This window comes from Chenopodium album, chromosome 20 (assembly GCF_948465745.1).
Source record: "Chenopodium album chromosome 20, dcCheAlbu1.1, whole genome shotgun sequence".
NCBI lineage: Eukaryota > Viridiplantae > Streptophyta > Magnoliopsida > Caryophyllales > Amaranthaceae > Chenopodium > Chenopodium album.
The window spans coordinates 39,018,915-39,033,895 of NC_137853.1; the positions used below are offsets into that span (position 1 = coordinate 39,018,915).

Here is a 14,981-nt window from a genome sequence, read left to right on the forward strand (position 1 = left end):
CAAGCGTCGAAAGTTCAAATAATTATAGGGATGCATTCCAAAATTACAATACAGGATTAATTGTTAGTCGCATAAAGGTCGGGTTGGTGATGTGAGGTAAGTTTATAATTGACTACATTGACAATTAAGACATATTGAATGGTTTTAATTACCCAAGTGACCTTCCAAGGCCATGTAGGATTCACAAGAACCCTATTCTGTCTCCTCTTCAATTAATTTCCCAAAACTTAAGCTAGGAGCACCAGCATTTAAGAGAATTATAACCCTTTTAGCTGTCCTTTTCCTTTCTTATTGATGTCAACATTGCTAACATGATACGGTTAGGAAAAGGAATTGCTCTATTTCCTCTTGCTGGAAAGGATGCAAAACCTTGCTTGTGTGTCAAACTGCCGATCCACGTTTATTCTGACCATTTCTAAGAAATCATCTATAAATTAGACAATAATTGTTGATTTTCAATTACTCTACCCCAATTGATAAGTTTTTTTATACTTATCATGAGTTTGTGACACGTCTGATCGACTTTTATGTGGTTTATCTCGTGTTTTTAATTAGTGAGCCATCGGCCTAACCAATATAAATATCGTATTTGAAAAGATGGTCTTACGACACGGGGCAGGACTGCAGGCAAGCCATAAGCTAAGCTCCACAAAATGCTCGAACAAGTCAAAGCTAGGTTCTCTAATTCTGCACTCCACGTCTCCACAGGAAGTATACAGAAACATCCTTCCAACATGTACATTGTTCATAATTCAGAATTCAAATGCTTCCAATTATTTGACTTGAATTGTTTAATCACCAGACAAACAAGCGCTTTATCTCGTCATCACAATTCCAAACCAAACTTTCACCTGCAAATCTTCTCAAAAAGCTCCCATCTTTAAATTAAACAAACCACCTACCCTTCAATTCTTCATTGCTTTGATCACCCAATTGCCCACAAACTGTTCGACGAATTGTCTCAAAGAACAATTTTTTTTTTTTTTTCAAAAATGGAACACCCCAATTATACACCCTCAAATTTCATCTCAGTTTACTCAAATTTGCCAAAGCCATTTGAGGATTCAAGCACACAAGAATTGAGTGATGGGAAGCAGAAGCCCTTAAGTTTGTGGCCTGGAATGTATCATTCACCTGTAACAATAGCATTATGGGAAACAAGGTCTAAGATTTTTGAGATTATGAATGACCCTTCAATTGATCATCCACCACAAACCCATTTGCTTACTAGGACTCCTGCTCAATCTAGGATGACTGTTTTGTACAATTTCTCCTCTGATTTTATCCTCAGAGAGCAGTACAGGGATCCTTGGAATGAAATGAGGATTGGGAAATTGCTTGAAGATCTTGATGCCCTTGCTGGTACTATCTCTGTCAAGGTAAACCCGAATTTTAATTTTTCGATTGTCATTCGTTTTTTTTTTTTTTTTTGGTGTAGAGAGGTCTCAAAGAACAATGATGTAGACGAGAATTGAACTCGAGTGTTTGGGTATGACCCTAGACTTTTACCAACTAAGCTAGTTGGCGTCCAATTCAATACTTTATGCTGTTGTTTGTTCTTTGTAGTGTTACTTTGCTTGTTTAGTTGGTTTGCAACTCTAGCTGTTGATTGTATAGATATTATGTTGTGTCATGAGTTAACTATGAGGGCTTCTATTACTTAATTTGACATAGAATGCATAGCATGTTCCACATTCATATATTGCTCTGAAGTCAAGGATGCCAAGTACATATGAGGTATGATTTCGCCGTTGTGTAAACTACAGTGAACTTTGCCCTTTTTGTTCCAATTTTCGCAGGAACTATGCCACATTGTCGAAAGAAGCCATCACAAAACCTGTTTAAAATAAGTTTTTTTTTTTTTTTTCCCTCGATTTCAATCCGACAAAACACTCACTAGAGCTGAACTTAATCTTTTTGTCAAGACTATACCTTATTTTGAAGGATACTTCTCTTCTGGTTAGCTTTGGAGTTTGGATCACTTTCCTTGCTTCTAGTACTGCTGGCTTCACAGAACAACTTCCCTATAGGAGAAAAACCTGTCTAACGCTAGCCATTGCACCTTCCTGTCAATCCCCTTAAATACATAATAAATAGCTTTTTCCGTCCATCTACTGTAGCAGGTTACATCCCCTATCATTTCTTTAATTATTAGCATTAGTACTTTCCTGATCATATCCTTACTCTTAATTTACCTAATATTGTTCAAAATTTAAGTGGCTTCAACAAATTTTTGACAAACATGGCTTCACTATATTGTGAAGCTCTAGGATCCCAAAGTAGGAGAAGCTTACAAATGGAGTACAATGTATTGCAAGATTCGTCAAGGAGATTGGTCTTGTTTGAACATCTTCATGATCTATCATGAGTATGCATAGCATTTTTACCAATCTGTAGGTTCAACCCCACACAGCTATTCAAATATCCATTTATATCCTACCCCTAAAAGCTAGATGATTCGCTTGCCATTTACCTAACTTGCTCACATGACCTTTCAAGATTTATTATCAGCCCACCTTAGGGTTCACAAGTATTACCAATATGTATTGCGGGATCAGCAAGAGGTGCACTAGTATCATAACAACAGGATATTGTCCATTTTAAGAGCCTTAGGGCATCCATTTCCCTCCAGCCAAAAAAAATTAATGAATAGAGGGGTCTATTTCCTAAAATCTAACCAAATGCCAGCTCATACCATGGCCAAGTGCCTGTTCAATTGTATAGGGTGGAAAGCAAGATGATTTGAGTGGCTAGCGAGCACCTATTCAAGCAGCTATTCAGGTTCATCTGTAGGACAATTAAGACCTAGCTTTAGATTCTTCAAAAAAAAAAAAAGAAAAAGACCTAGCTTTAGATTTATTGGAGTGCTGGCTCCGACCTAGAGGGTGACCTTCACTATAAACCACCCACCCCCTCTTATACGATATGGGATCATCCCATATATATTTCGTTGCATTGTGCGAAAGTTTCTTCCTTTGTTAAGGGTTACCTTGGGCAGAATGGAGCTTCAAACTAGATAATTCACTAAGTCCGCAGACCACGGTAATCTCTTGCTTTGATTGGCGGACAACAAATCATCACGGAGCTCGTCATCTATATGCAATCGTCCAAGTCCTTCATTCTCAAGCTCTAACCTTGATAAATGATTTGGTACTTCATTCTCAGGCCTTTTCTTATTTTTCACCTCAATGTCGAATTTAGTAGCAATAATATCCACCTTAGCAATTTTGAGCCTTTTGGCTTCACTTCTTTATGAACATGAAATATTTGACTGTCGAATGGTTGGTGAAAACAATTGTTTTGATGTTACAAGGTAAGTGTGGAACTTCTCGGTGGTGGTGTGATTCCGTGCCTCGTCGAGCACTTTACATGCATAGTATTTCAAGAGGTTCGGCAAGCACTGATTCAAATTGTCAATACAAATACTAAGCAGTTTTGAGGCTCATTAGAGGATGCTCGATGTCAGGAAGAACTTTCAACAACTTTTTTCAAGCTTCCACGTCTCCTTGGTGTGCTTGATGTTAGAAACCCATAAATATTCAATGAATTTTGTGTCTAGTATCTAGTCTTGTCTGTAACTTGCTGGCTATCAAAAAATTCAGGAATGTTTAATTCCTACTTCATGTGAAAATTTTTATCCACCCTCACAGACTAAAGCTATAACTTTCAAAATCGGCTGCACTAGGGATCTTCAGGGTCTTCTGTCAATCCCTCATCTGCATTGAAGGGATCTTTTATGGATCAGGGGAAATCAATGATGGATTTGAACTAAACCATTATTTTAGGAGACTTAGAACCTTAGAGGAGACTTCCTTCCCATCTACTGTAGGCAGTTAGGATTTCAGAATGGTCTAACAAACAAGTAAGGAGTAACCTTCATTGCTGGCCTGATCAATCTTGGAATGTGTTTCTCCAACAATGCTGTTAGCCATAACAGGCATAACACATAAGTATACTTCTTCCTATCTTTCTAAGATTTCGTTTTTACTAGGAGATTTTGATGTGTGTGAGCTACATCTTTCAAATTGGGTTTCACTGGATTCATTAGTTGGTCCTGTATATAGATTCTGCAGTGACAGAGGACACTTTTCAGCTTCACCTTTTTAATAAATTTGATGCCAGTGTAAAACTTTGTTACATCCCATGACATGAGCCAAACTGATATTGATTAATAGATTGATTGATGCCATTCTAAGACTACCCCCAAAAAAAAAAAAAAAAAAAAAAAGAAAAAGAAAAAAGAATTAGCTTTTTAGGCTTTAAGCTGCTTAATTTATTAGTTAATTATATCTATCAAGATCTTCCCTGAAGGTATTAGTATGACTTAACTGTCAGCAAGGATAACAGAACAGTAGCTGAAAGAATGTCATGCACTCTGATTGTAGTACTTGTATACTGGGGTGTACAAAACATTATTGAAATATATCCTTTATATTGTACTTGTACATTTCCCTCTGATAGTAAAAACCCCCCATTTTCTGAACCTATTCTATTTTTGGTGGTTCAGCATTGCTCTGATGACGACTACACTACAAGACCATTGTTGCTGGTCACTGCTTCTGTTGACAGGATAGTTTTGAAGAAGCCAATCAGTGTAGACAGTGATTTGAGGATATCTGGTTCAGTCATATGGGTTGGGTGGTCTTCAATTGAGATTCAACTGGACGTTAGTCAGGCTGTCGAAGGTACTGAATATTGATACAATTTTGCATCTGGTCTCATTGTAGCCTCTGGAGTGCACTTTATGAAATTAAAACAGGCTCCAAGATAGATTGAATTTGTAAAATCTTCACATTATGAACTATTACAATTTATTAGGATCATTGAGCATGTGAATCTCTGCTTGCTTTAGTTACACTCCTAGTCCAAAACTAACATTTCCAACCCTATTGGCTGTCTAGAGACCAAAAATAACCAGTTGCAATAATTAGCTGCTATTAGCATGGGATTGGTTGCACTTAGTAATATCCCATTACATTTCCATTTTTCTGATTTGTCACAAAAAATATCGAAAGTGCTAATTTTAATGTAATTCTACAATATATGCCAAATGTTCAACATGTCTAGATCTACTTAAAATTAATCTAAAAAATATGGCTGTCTTATGCAGGATCATTTGCTTCAGATTCAGTTGCTCTTACAGCTAATTTCATTTTCGTTGCCCGGGATTCAAAGACACGGAAAGCTGCTCCAGTTAACAGGCTCTCTCCTGAAACTGATAAGGAAAAAATTTTGTTTGAAGAAGCAGAAGAGAGAAGCAAATATAGGAAAACGAAAGGAGGTTTAAACAAAAAGGATTTTGCAAATGGGGAAGTAGATAGATTGGCAACTCTTTTATCTGAGGGGCGCATCTTCTGTGATATGCCAGCATTGGCAGATAGAAATAGCATTCTTTTGAGGGACACCCGTCTTGCAAACTCTTTGATATGCCAGCCTCAGCAGAGAAATATCCACGGTAGGATCTTTGGAGGGTTTCTGATGCATAGAGCATTTGAGCTTGCATTTTCTACAGCATATGCATTTGCTGGTGTGAGGCCTTCTTTTCTAGAAGTTGATCATGTTGACTTCTTAAAACCTGTAAGTAATCTTGTTTGTTTGATGATCCTTACATTATTCTGACATGGATATCCTAGTTTTCCTAGTTGTGGATTTGTTGTCCTTGCCTAGTTTTTGTAGAAGTCACAAATTGAATTTGTGCCTTTCAATTACTTGACATTTAACCTATTAGTTCTTTATGGCAGCTAAGAAAGTGATATGATTAGTTTGGAACATAGGGAAGCTGATGCTTTTCTTCATTCTGTGATGTGCAATCAATTATCTGGAGTAGTACTCTAATTTTGTTTTGTAAACTACTTTAGGGGCTATCATTAGTCGACCGCAATATCTGCATTAGAAATTGTCAATCTTGCTACTGAGGCTACTAACATCTTGTCTTGCCAACAATGGGATATATATTTTGTCGTCGCTCTTGTCAATATTTATCCAGCTCTACTCTTGACATTGTCTGTTTTTTTACTCGAACCACTGCATATTTGAGGAAACCTCTCCTAGTAACCGTGATTAAATTCTTTGATTATTATTTTTTTTTCATGCAGGTGGATGTTGGTGACATTTTGCGTTTTAAATCATGTGTCCTTTACACAGAACTTGAAGATCCAGAAGATCCTTTAATTAATGTTGAGGTTGAAGCTCATGTTACAAGGCCTGAAATCAGGTCAAGTGAGGTAAGCGCCAGTTATAATAATTTATTTGTCAGCTGTTTGCACATATTTACCAGAATTTACTAGTGAAGAACACGTTCTGAATTTTGGTTCACTAAATGATTGACAAATGTTTAGTTTATAACCATCTTAATAGTTACATAAGGGGGGTGGATCAATAATGCTTAGTGTTTTATTTATACTAAATTTGTTTCATATTTGTAATAAGAACATACTCCCTCTATTCTTTTTTGTTCAACTTATTTTTCATTTAGTCCGTTGTTTTTTCTTCTACCCGTTCTGCTTTATACTATTTTAGTCCTATCCCTTTTACTATTTTACTCCTTTTACTTCACAATAATTACACTTTCCACTCACTTTATTCACCTATTTCTTAAACCCGCACACCTTTTTTTCACTCTTTTTTATCCTATGTTATCTTACACCCAATCCACCTTTTCCAATATTTTCTCAAGTTGCGTATCAACAGTAACCAAGTAAAACATAAAAGAACGGAGTGAGTACTTCACACTTCACTTGACTCAGGTAGATTTATCGTGAATAATCATAATTTTCTTGAACAAATCCACAATAGTCTGAATATACTTAATTATTAGACTTCAGTGGTCATGTGGTTGGACGTAGGAAGTTGCATTACCCAGGAAATGAAACTGTAAAAAATTCGTTTGATTGTTTGCAGGAAGAACATATAGAGCTACAGGATGTACTTACCTAAGTAAAGAGAGTTATGCAAGTCAATTTCCCTAATTTGTTGGGAGTAGAATTTCTCAATAAATGTTTTTGTCAATCAAATAGCTTGAGTTTTCTACAGTTCTACTTCCCAAGATATTTTACATCATGTGTTTTTCTTTGTCAACTAATTGGCCACTTAATGGTCCATTATCATGAAGACAAGCAAAGCTTATTCTCATTTCACTCGGTGTAGCAGAATGATCCAATTCATCTAACATCTTCCAGTTAGAACCTCGAAATGGAGCATACTCTGATGAACTGTTGTTTTGTGCCTGTGTGCCTGTGTTGTTTGTGAAGTTGTGAGACACATCAATATCATGCCTAAGCCATTATTATTACTTAGTTACTTGAAATTATTTATTGATCTGCATAGAATCTATGATACAGGTGTCCAACACATTCTACTTCACGTTCACCATCTGTCCAGAAGCGAAGGCTGAGAAAAACAAAGTTAGTATCCGTAACGTAGTAGCAGCCACCGAAGAGGAAGCACGTCATATTATAGAGCGAAAGGACGCAAAGGCTTTGCAAGTTAGCAAGTGTTCAAACAAAGATCTGACCAGCATTATTGAAGAATAAGGGTTAGAAAATTGCTCACTTGTTTATGTATGTCTTCGTAAAATGACTAACTTCAGAATATGTGATGCTTTCTGATATCATTCACATGTTTCTGCAAAAAACAATACAACAGAACCACTTTCTTATGCCTTTATTTATTGGCATTTTAAACCATTGTGTAGCAGCTGTATGAATTTGCACATGATCATGGATCAACTCTTCTTTATTTTAAGAGTTTCAGAAATTATATGAAATTGTCTACTTCTAACAAGTATATCTTCAGATTCTTAAGGCATCTTTAATTTGTTGGGTGACATTCACTTGTTAAAGTATATTTTAACATGTTAAGTTGACCTATCTTTAGTTTATGTCACATCATACACAATTGTATAGACTTTTATGTAATATGGAATGTGTTGAGCAAGTTTTAGATGGTAGATAGTCATATTGTCTCATACCAGAATTATCGACTTGTTTTCTTATCATTTTGTTATAGCAATCAACGGATGATTATTTCGTCAATTGATATATACAATCAACCAACACAATGTACATACTAGTTTAAGGACACCCGTCAACCCACACTCGAGTATTAGTCATACCTCATAAAGAGGCAATAAAGATACTTAATGAGCATTTATATATCCTCTAACAGGTTTTATAAGGACAAATCAAAGGTAGGTTTACAAAAATAATTATGTCACCATTAACCAAATAGATGAGTAAAGCAACAATATAAAGAGGAAGACATTAGGACTTCCTCACAGTATAAAGCATTTAAAAGGATAATATGCCAAGTCAAAAATGTGGTTTGGTTGATTTGATGAGAATGAAAAGTACTCTAGTTGTTGCACATTCTCTCAAAACAATGCATGTTCTTTCCATCTTAGGGTTGAACATTTGGAAGGTGGTTGCATGACACATTGACACACCATCCTTCTTTTTCTTTTTCTTTCTCTTTTTATTTTGTTATTAATTATTCTTTTTATTTTTGTAATTATTTTTTTAAAGTTTTTGTATTATTTATTTATCTATTTATTACCATTGTAGATTAATTGTGACAAAAGCTTGCATAAAAAAAGGAGTAAATGCAACCCATGCCATAGTCCAAGTTGTGCATGTTTGTCTCTCATTTCTTGATCTACATTACTTTGTCTACAAATGTAAAATTATGGCTTTCCCATGTGCTTTATGGGTGATTGGGAATTTATTTTTATTTGCCTTCTTGTCCTCTTCTAATAAAAATTAAAAAATTAAAATAATGATGATACAGTAAAATTGTCTTCTTTTTTTTTTTTTTGACAAATTGGTTGTTCTGGAATATTCGCCCACAATTATTGACCCTGTAACTATTTTCATGACAGGGAAGTGAGAACTTGCATCAAATGGTAGAAAAAAAAAGACAAGATAAAAAAAATATACAATACGAGTAAAATAGCTACTGTGTTCACCAAAAAAATAACTACTGTAAAATTCTAAAGTAGACAAAATTGTGGGTACTTCCACCTTTTTTTGTCCATTAATAGAACAAATCAGTTGATTCCATGATAGGGTACTTGTTTTCACCAAAAAAATATATAGGGTACTTGTAATCTTGTATTGTACTTTATATTGGACATTAGAATTTTCTGCTCCTACCTTCTCACACAAAAAATATTTTGGGGTGATATTAAAAAATTTATGCATAGGTTTCAAAAAAAAAAAAAAAAAAAAAAAAAAATTATGCATGTTTCAAAAAAAAAATAAAAAATTATGCATATATTGGAGTAATTGTAAAATGTGAGCAAATATCTATGTTTTGTCTTAGCCATTGATGAATTGTTATTGATACAGCATGAATCAAGTAGTCGTCTTCGTCTATCCTGGTACCTCCTATGAGATCAAAATCGATTTCCAAAATTATACTTATATATAATAATTACAAAAATATGGAAATACATATAATTAGATGTTAAAAAAAAAAAATCCTGCAGGCTAGTTTCTTTATACAGAGCCTCTCTACCAGGCTAACCTCACCAACACTACGGCGAAAAATCTTCAACAGAGGAACTAGACTGTCTTCTCCCAGGAAAACCAGGCAAAACTTGGGGGAGGAATGGATTTACTGGAACTGGGAGCATTGGGTTCACAGGTACTGGAAATTTATGCGCAGAGCTGACTATTGTCCGTTCATTTATCATCCCGACTTCCTTACAAACACGCTCTAGGACTGAAAGGAAATCTCTCACTACCATGAAGATTCTAAATGGATGAGCTTCTTCCTTAGCTGAGTTACCATGGAAATATTCTGTTATCTCTTTTACGAGAGAAAGAGCTACGCTTTCCTGGGCTTGAACTCTGAAGATTTCTTCTTCTGCCATTTTCATGAATTTGGTCAGTGATTCAGAAAACTTTCTGTTGCTTTCCTGGGGAAGTGTTTGTTCATTTAATCTGACAATCTCCCCAATACTTGCAAGACCCAGAGTAAGCTTTGCAACATCATTACTAAGAGCATCGGAGTCCATGGCAGCAGCTTTTTTGACATTGGAAAGCTCTGAGCTGAGACTCGAGACAACTTGCAATCCTATTTTCCGGCACTTGGCTTCATCATTTGAAACATCACTGTTGGCAGTGGATTGGCGTTGCCCTTCAGTTCTAGTAATTTCCTGCACGACAAAGTGCAGAAGCGTGGTTTTGCCATCAGCGCCTTTGACATCGACAAGCTTGAGCAATGTGTCAAGCTTGAAAGCATGAGCATCACCACGGTTTGTCCCAACATTCATGCGGTTCCCTGTTTTTAGGACTGCTTCTAAAAGCTTCAAGAACATTCTACTGCTCCGCAGCTCATCACATGCTACCTGTTGCACACAGTTGAGTTAATAAGCCGTGAGATTGACAAGTTTGAAAAATACGATGGTAGGCCAATCAAAGGATGGATAAATGGACACAGCATAAATTATTAATTCCCTATCTTTATCCAGCAGCTACTAATTGTTCTACTGTATTTCAAAAGGGTTTAGCCACACAAAATCCCTGCCTCAAGTTTTCTAACTTTTCTTTCCATCTAAAACATTTGATTAGCTGTCCAGTCCTGTTCAAGCTTAATCATCTAATAAACTTCTTTACTCATGATTTTTACACATGGATACTCCATTAAATGCCTCATCCAATCAGAAATTAAAAGATCGTCATAGAGTGGACAAGTCACCTGACAGCCAAGACTAATACTACCAAATGCTTAATTATATATTTCTAAGTATTTCGTATGAAATAACAAACAATTGCAGCATTCCACATCAAGGGCAATGGATCAACATCTCTGCTCATATGGCCGTAGGGGTAAGACTATATGCACAACACAATATTGATGTACATGTCCTGTATTTCATGATAAAATGAGGTTTTACTTTTGTTTTCTGCTTATCTGGACCTATGTCACTCCCAATCCCAACACTCACAATAAGGAAAAACAAACAGAACTTAATCCTACAATGTCCATCACAGAAATCCATATATAGGTTCAAAACAAAAGGTTCAAATTGAAGGAAGGAAATCTAAGATGAAGATTTACCTCAAGCGTTTCAAAAGATTTCTTTAGGTACTCAACCTCTGACTCGAAATTGGTCATGTACAACATAGCTTCCACCCTCTTGAATGCAAAAGGTATATCTATCACAGCCTTCAAAAACTTCTCAGCATGCCCAAGCTTGACAGGTGAATCATCTTTGTAATCTTTCAGTTTGCGTTCTTCTTCCTTAGATGGTGCCATCTTCAGTAGACTCTCCAGAAGCTCTGTTCCAAGGGTCTCTGCATTACCTGCACAAAATCCATCTTATTAGCTTTCATCTTATCATACAATTGACGCAAGGTTTTCAGTAGAAATAAACATAATGTCAATAACTGGAAGACATCTTAAATGATGAATTCATCCCTTCTAAATAAAAGGAAACGTTTTTTTCAGCACAAATCATAATTTGCCCAAAGTTATTCTCCCATTTCAGAGCATAATCTGATTACAGTCATATAAGGAAGTAAATCTAGACCAAATATTCCAGCCATCAGTAGGCCTAGGGCGAAAATACTCTACTTTAACAACAAAATGCTTCAAAGTTCGCAGCCAAAACAGCTGAACTGCCAGCCATCAGGAATACTACCTTAGTCCTATGATGTTACGAGTGACATCAAAAACCTGTATCCTCCATCTACCACATAGCTAATAGTTTAAGCCCACAGCATCTAACCATCCAAGAACACTGCCTTTCTGGAAAAAAAGGATCAGCCACCATTTCAAAAGTTCACAAATTCACCTTTTATGTGCATCAAATCTAATTTCTTGCCTCAAAAACACAGAATCTATTGACCCATATGGAATCGGTCCCAGCAAATATAGTAACTTTAACGTTATTGGAACAACTTTATTACCCCTTGATCATATCAAGATGGGAGCTTTCTTAAACAATGAATCTCTAACTTCTTGGACATATTCAAAGAATCCAATGCTAGCTTCGGAAAAGCATTCCACCAACGGACACAATACGTACTCAAGACAATTAGCAACAAATTCGAAGTGAATATAACTCGGCTCAACAGAACACATTCAATACACAATTATCAATCTAATGCAAGTAATTAAGGATAATATACCTTCCAAAAGAGCTTCACAAACTTCCTCCATTGTCACATGGAGCGCCCTTAACAATATGGCAATATTCTGAGCTTTCTTTGGATCAAGGACCCTATTCTCTTGCGCCGATGAAGGTTGAACATGCTTTCCCGGCGTTTCCTTCTGATTCGAATTCGGAGTTTTTACTACGAACAACGTCTCGATCATTTCCTCATTCAATCTACACACAAAAACATCAATTACATCATCATCAATATAATTATATAAACAGCAAACTTCAACTAATCATTCAATAAACAAATGCAACAGAAAATTTACTTGAACGAGCTTGATCTCATTTGATCCCACACCATTTCTCTATCCGAACTCGCCCTAACTTTATCCCAATGCAATGGCTTCAACTTCGGCCTCGGCGTGGTTTCCTCACTTCCAGAACCTTCCACAGAGTATTCACCCGCTCGCTTCTCAACTGCCACTGGTCTAGGTGGCGGAGTCGAAACCGATACAGACGATTCACTCACAGACGGTAGCGGAGAAGGTGGCGGTGGACTCTGAGACCTCCTCATTGGTGGAGGTGGTGGCGGCGGAGGCGGTGGTGGTGCAGGTGGTGCAACACCGCTACTAACCCTAACAGGCGATGAATTGCTCAGCTTACTAACATCCAGTGATTTCGACGAGTATCGAGCTGAAGCATTCGAGTGATTCGACAATGGCGAAGCGCAGTAAGATCGTGAGGAATGCGAGGATGAAGCAGATGACGAGATCGGAGAGATCGGCGAAGGAGGTGAGTGAGGTGAGATTGGAGAATTCGACATTGTAGTTGATTCTGGTGATTCCTTCCTCTTTCCTCCGCCCAAAAACGCCGGTAGTTTCAGCGAAGAAAGCGGCGATTTCCGACTCCGAGTGCTTGAAGCATCTGACAACGCCGGCGATGTCGGTGCCGGAGACCGTGGTTTTCGACCTAAAACGCCCCATTCTCTCTCCTCCGGCGACATTATCCCAATTTTCCCGTTCAACGGCGATAATCTCGGCGATTCTGGAGGTGAATTCATCCTACTTGAGCTCGAATTGTTCGACAACAATGGCGATTCCTCTGCTTCTTCTTCCTCCTTGATCGGCTTCATCTCTCTTTCCGGCGACGATGTGAGAGAATACGGCGGTGAGAATGCCATCTCCGGCAATGGCGGCGATGACACCGTCGCTGAAGGTTGAATTTGCATTGTGATGAACTCTGGTGAAGATTTAGGGTTTGAAGACCTGTCTTTCGGACTCGCGCTTACTCCAGGAGAGATACTGATTGACGCTGATCGAGCTGGAGAGCCACTGTTCGACGAAGACGATGATGACGACGACGAAGTATCTTCAGAGTTAGCTCCTCCGCCATTGTTGAGTGCTTGAGCTTGAACAACAGCTGCAAACACTCTTCTAGAATCTGATCCACTCTCTCTTCCACTCACTGAACCTCTTGGTGAGTAAAACTCCTCTTGATCTTCTTCAACTTTCTCTCTTTCTCTTTCATGGTTGTGTTGTGTTTGCTGAGTTTGTTGCTGCTGTTGTTGTTGATGATAGTACTGTTGTTGTTGTTGATGATATTGATATTGATATTCCGATTGCTGCGGCTGCTGTCCACTGAGATTTTGCTGCTGCGATCCACTGAGATTTTGCTGTCGCCCGCTAAGGGGCGGCAGAGGGTGGAGCTCGGGGGAGTCGAGTTTCCTCGGGCCGACTCCCCTCCGAGCTCCACCCGAATTAGCTGCTCTTCCTCCTCCACCTCCACCACTCCCATTAATAGTGGTGGAGTCAACCAAAGTTCCCAAGTAGAGGAACTCCGAGCTATTACTGGACGGATTCCTCAGCTTGGGAGGGCGAGGGGGAAGAGCAGCAGCATTCCCATTAAACGACCCGCCCCCATTCGTAGTCTCCGATCTAGACGTAGCCTTATCATTATCAAAACACTCCCCCCGCCTCCGGCTTCTTCCCCGGAAGTAAAAGAACAGAGCAACCGCAGCAATGATAACAGCCGAGAGCGATAGCGCGACAGTAACACCAATGAGCTTCTTGGAAACAGGCTTAGAGGAGGGAGAATGAGGGAGAGTAAGGGAGGAGATGTTAGCAGGGAAGGAAGCAAAAGGGGACGCCGGAGTAGTGGTGGTTGACGACGGCGGAGGTGGCGGAGAAGGGTAAGTTGGGAAGAAGGGTTGATCAGGGGAGGGCGGCGAAGTAGGCGTAGGAGGTGGCTGAGAAGGTGCAGGGGAAGAATCAAGTGGGAAGAAAGGCTGGTGAAGGATCCTACGGTTGAGATTGAGTGTAGGAGAACTGTAGGAGAGATGAGAACCGTTGGATGTGAAGAGTAGAAGGAAGAAGAGGAGAGAGAAAATGGTGGGCATTGTGGGATTTTCTCTCTCTTCTCAACACATTCAGTTGAGTTGAGTTTGTTTAGCTTTCTCTCTCTAAAAAGTGAGTAAGTGAAGATGAAGAAGTTGGAGAAAATGGAGATGGTTGGAAATGAAATGTGTGTTGGTATTGTTTAGAGAAGTTCCAGCTAATATTATGCTGTTTTTTGGGTTAATGAGGAGGTTGAAGAGAAATTGGAGTCAAATTTTGGGAGTGTAATGTTTTTGCCTTGTTCTTGTTGTTGGGTTTTTTTATTTCTTTGTTTTTTTGTTTCTTTTTTGTTCTTTCACTTTCATTTACCACCGTTTCACACTTTCGCCTCTTGCTCTATAGGGTTGAGGACTTGAGGGTTGGTTCGGGTTAATCATCTCTTTCATTTTTTAATGGTGTGCTTTCGATTTAAAATTTGATTAATCTCTCGAGATTTGGGTTTTATGTTAGCTCAAATTAAACTTGTAACTTGTTTATAATTC

The 14,981-nt window shown here is 38.0% G+C and overlaps 2 protein-coding genes across 2 annotated transcripts; one reads left to right on the forward strand and one right to left on the reverse strand.

Moving 5' to 3' along the window:
* The first annotated feature begins 628 nt into the window (after nt 1-628).
* LOC145598347 (acyl-coenzyme A thioesterase 2, chloroplastic-like) lies at nt 629-7,687 on the forward strand. The gene is made up of 5 exons (XM_081654689.1): nt 629-1,379; nt 4,508-4,685; nt 5,111-5,577; nt 6,096-6,224; nt 7,341-7,687. Exons 1-5 carry the CDS (start codon nt 993-995, stop codon nt 7,530-7,532), a joined length of 1,353 nt encoding a protein of 450 aa, XP_081510815.1. The 5' UTR covers nt 629-992; the 3' UTR covers nt 7,533-7,687.
* A 1,602-nt stretch (nt 7,688-9,289) lies between these two features.
* LOC145597694 (formin-like protein 1) lies at nt 9,290-14,763 on the reverse strand. The gene is made up of 4 exons (XM_081653926.1): nt 12,433-14,763; nt 12,135-12,334; nt 11,062-11,306; nt 9,290-10,348 (listed from the first exon to the last, which is right to left on the reverse strand). The coding sequence occupies exons 1-4, from the start codon at nt 14,499-14,501 to the stop codon at nt 9,533-9,535; spliced, it is 3,330 nt and encodes a 1,109-aa protein (XP_081510052.1). The 5' UTR covers nt 14,502-14,763; the 3' UTR covers nt 9,290-9,532.
* Between the last annotated feature and the right edge of the window lie 218 nt (nt 14,764-14,981).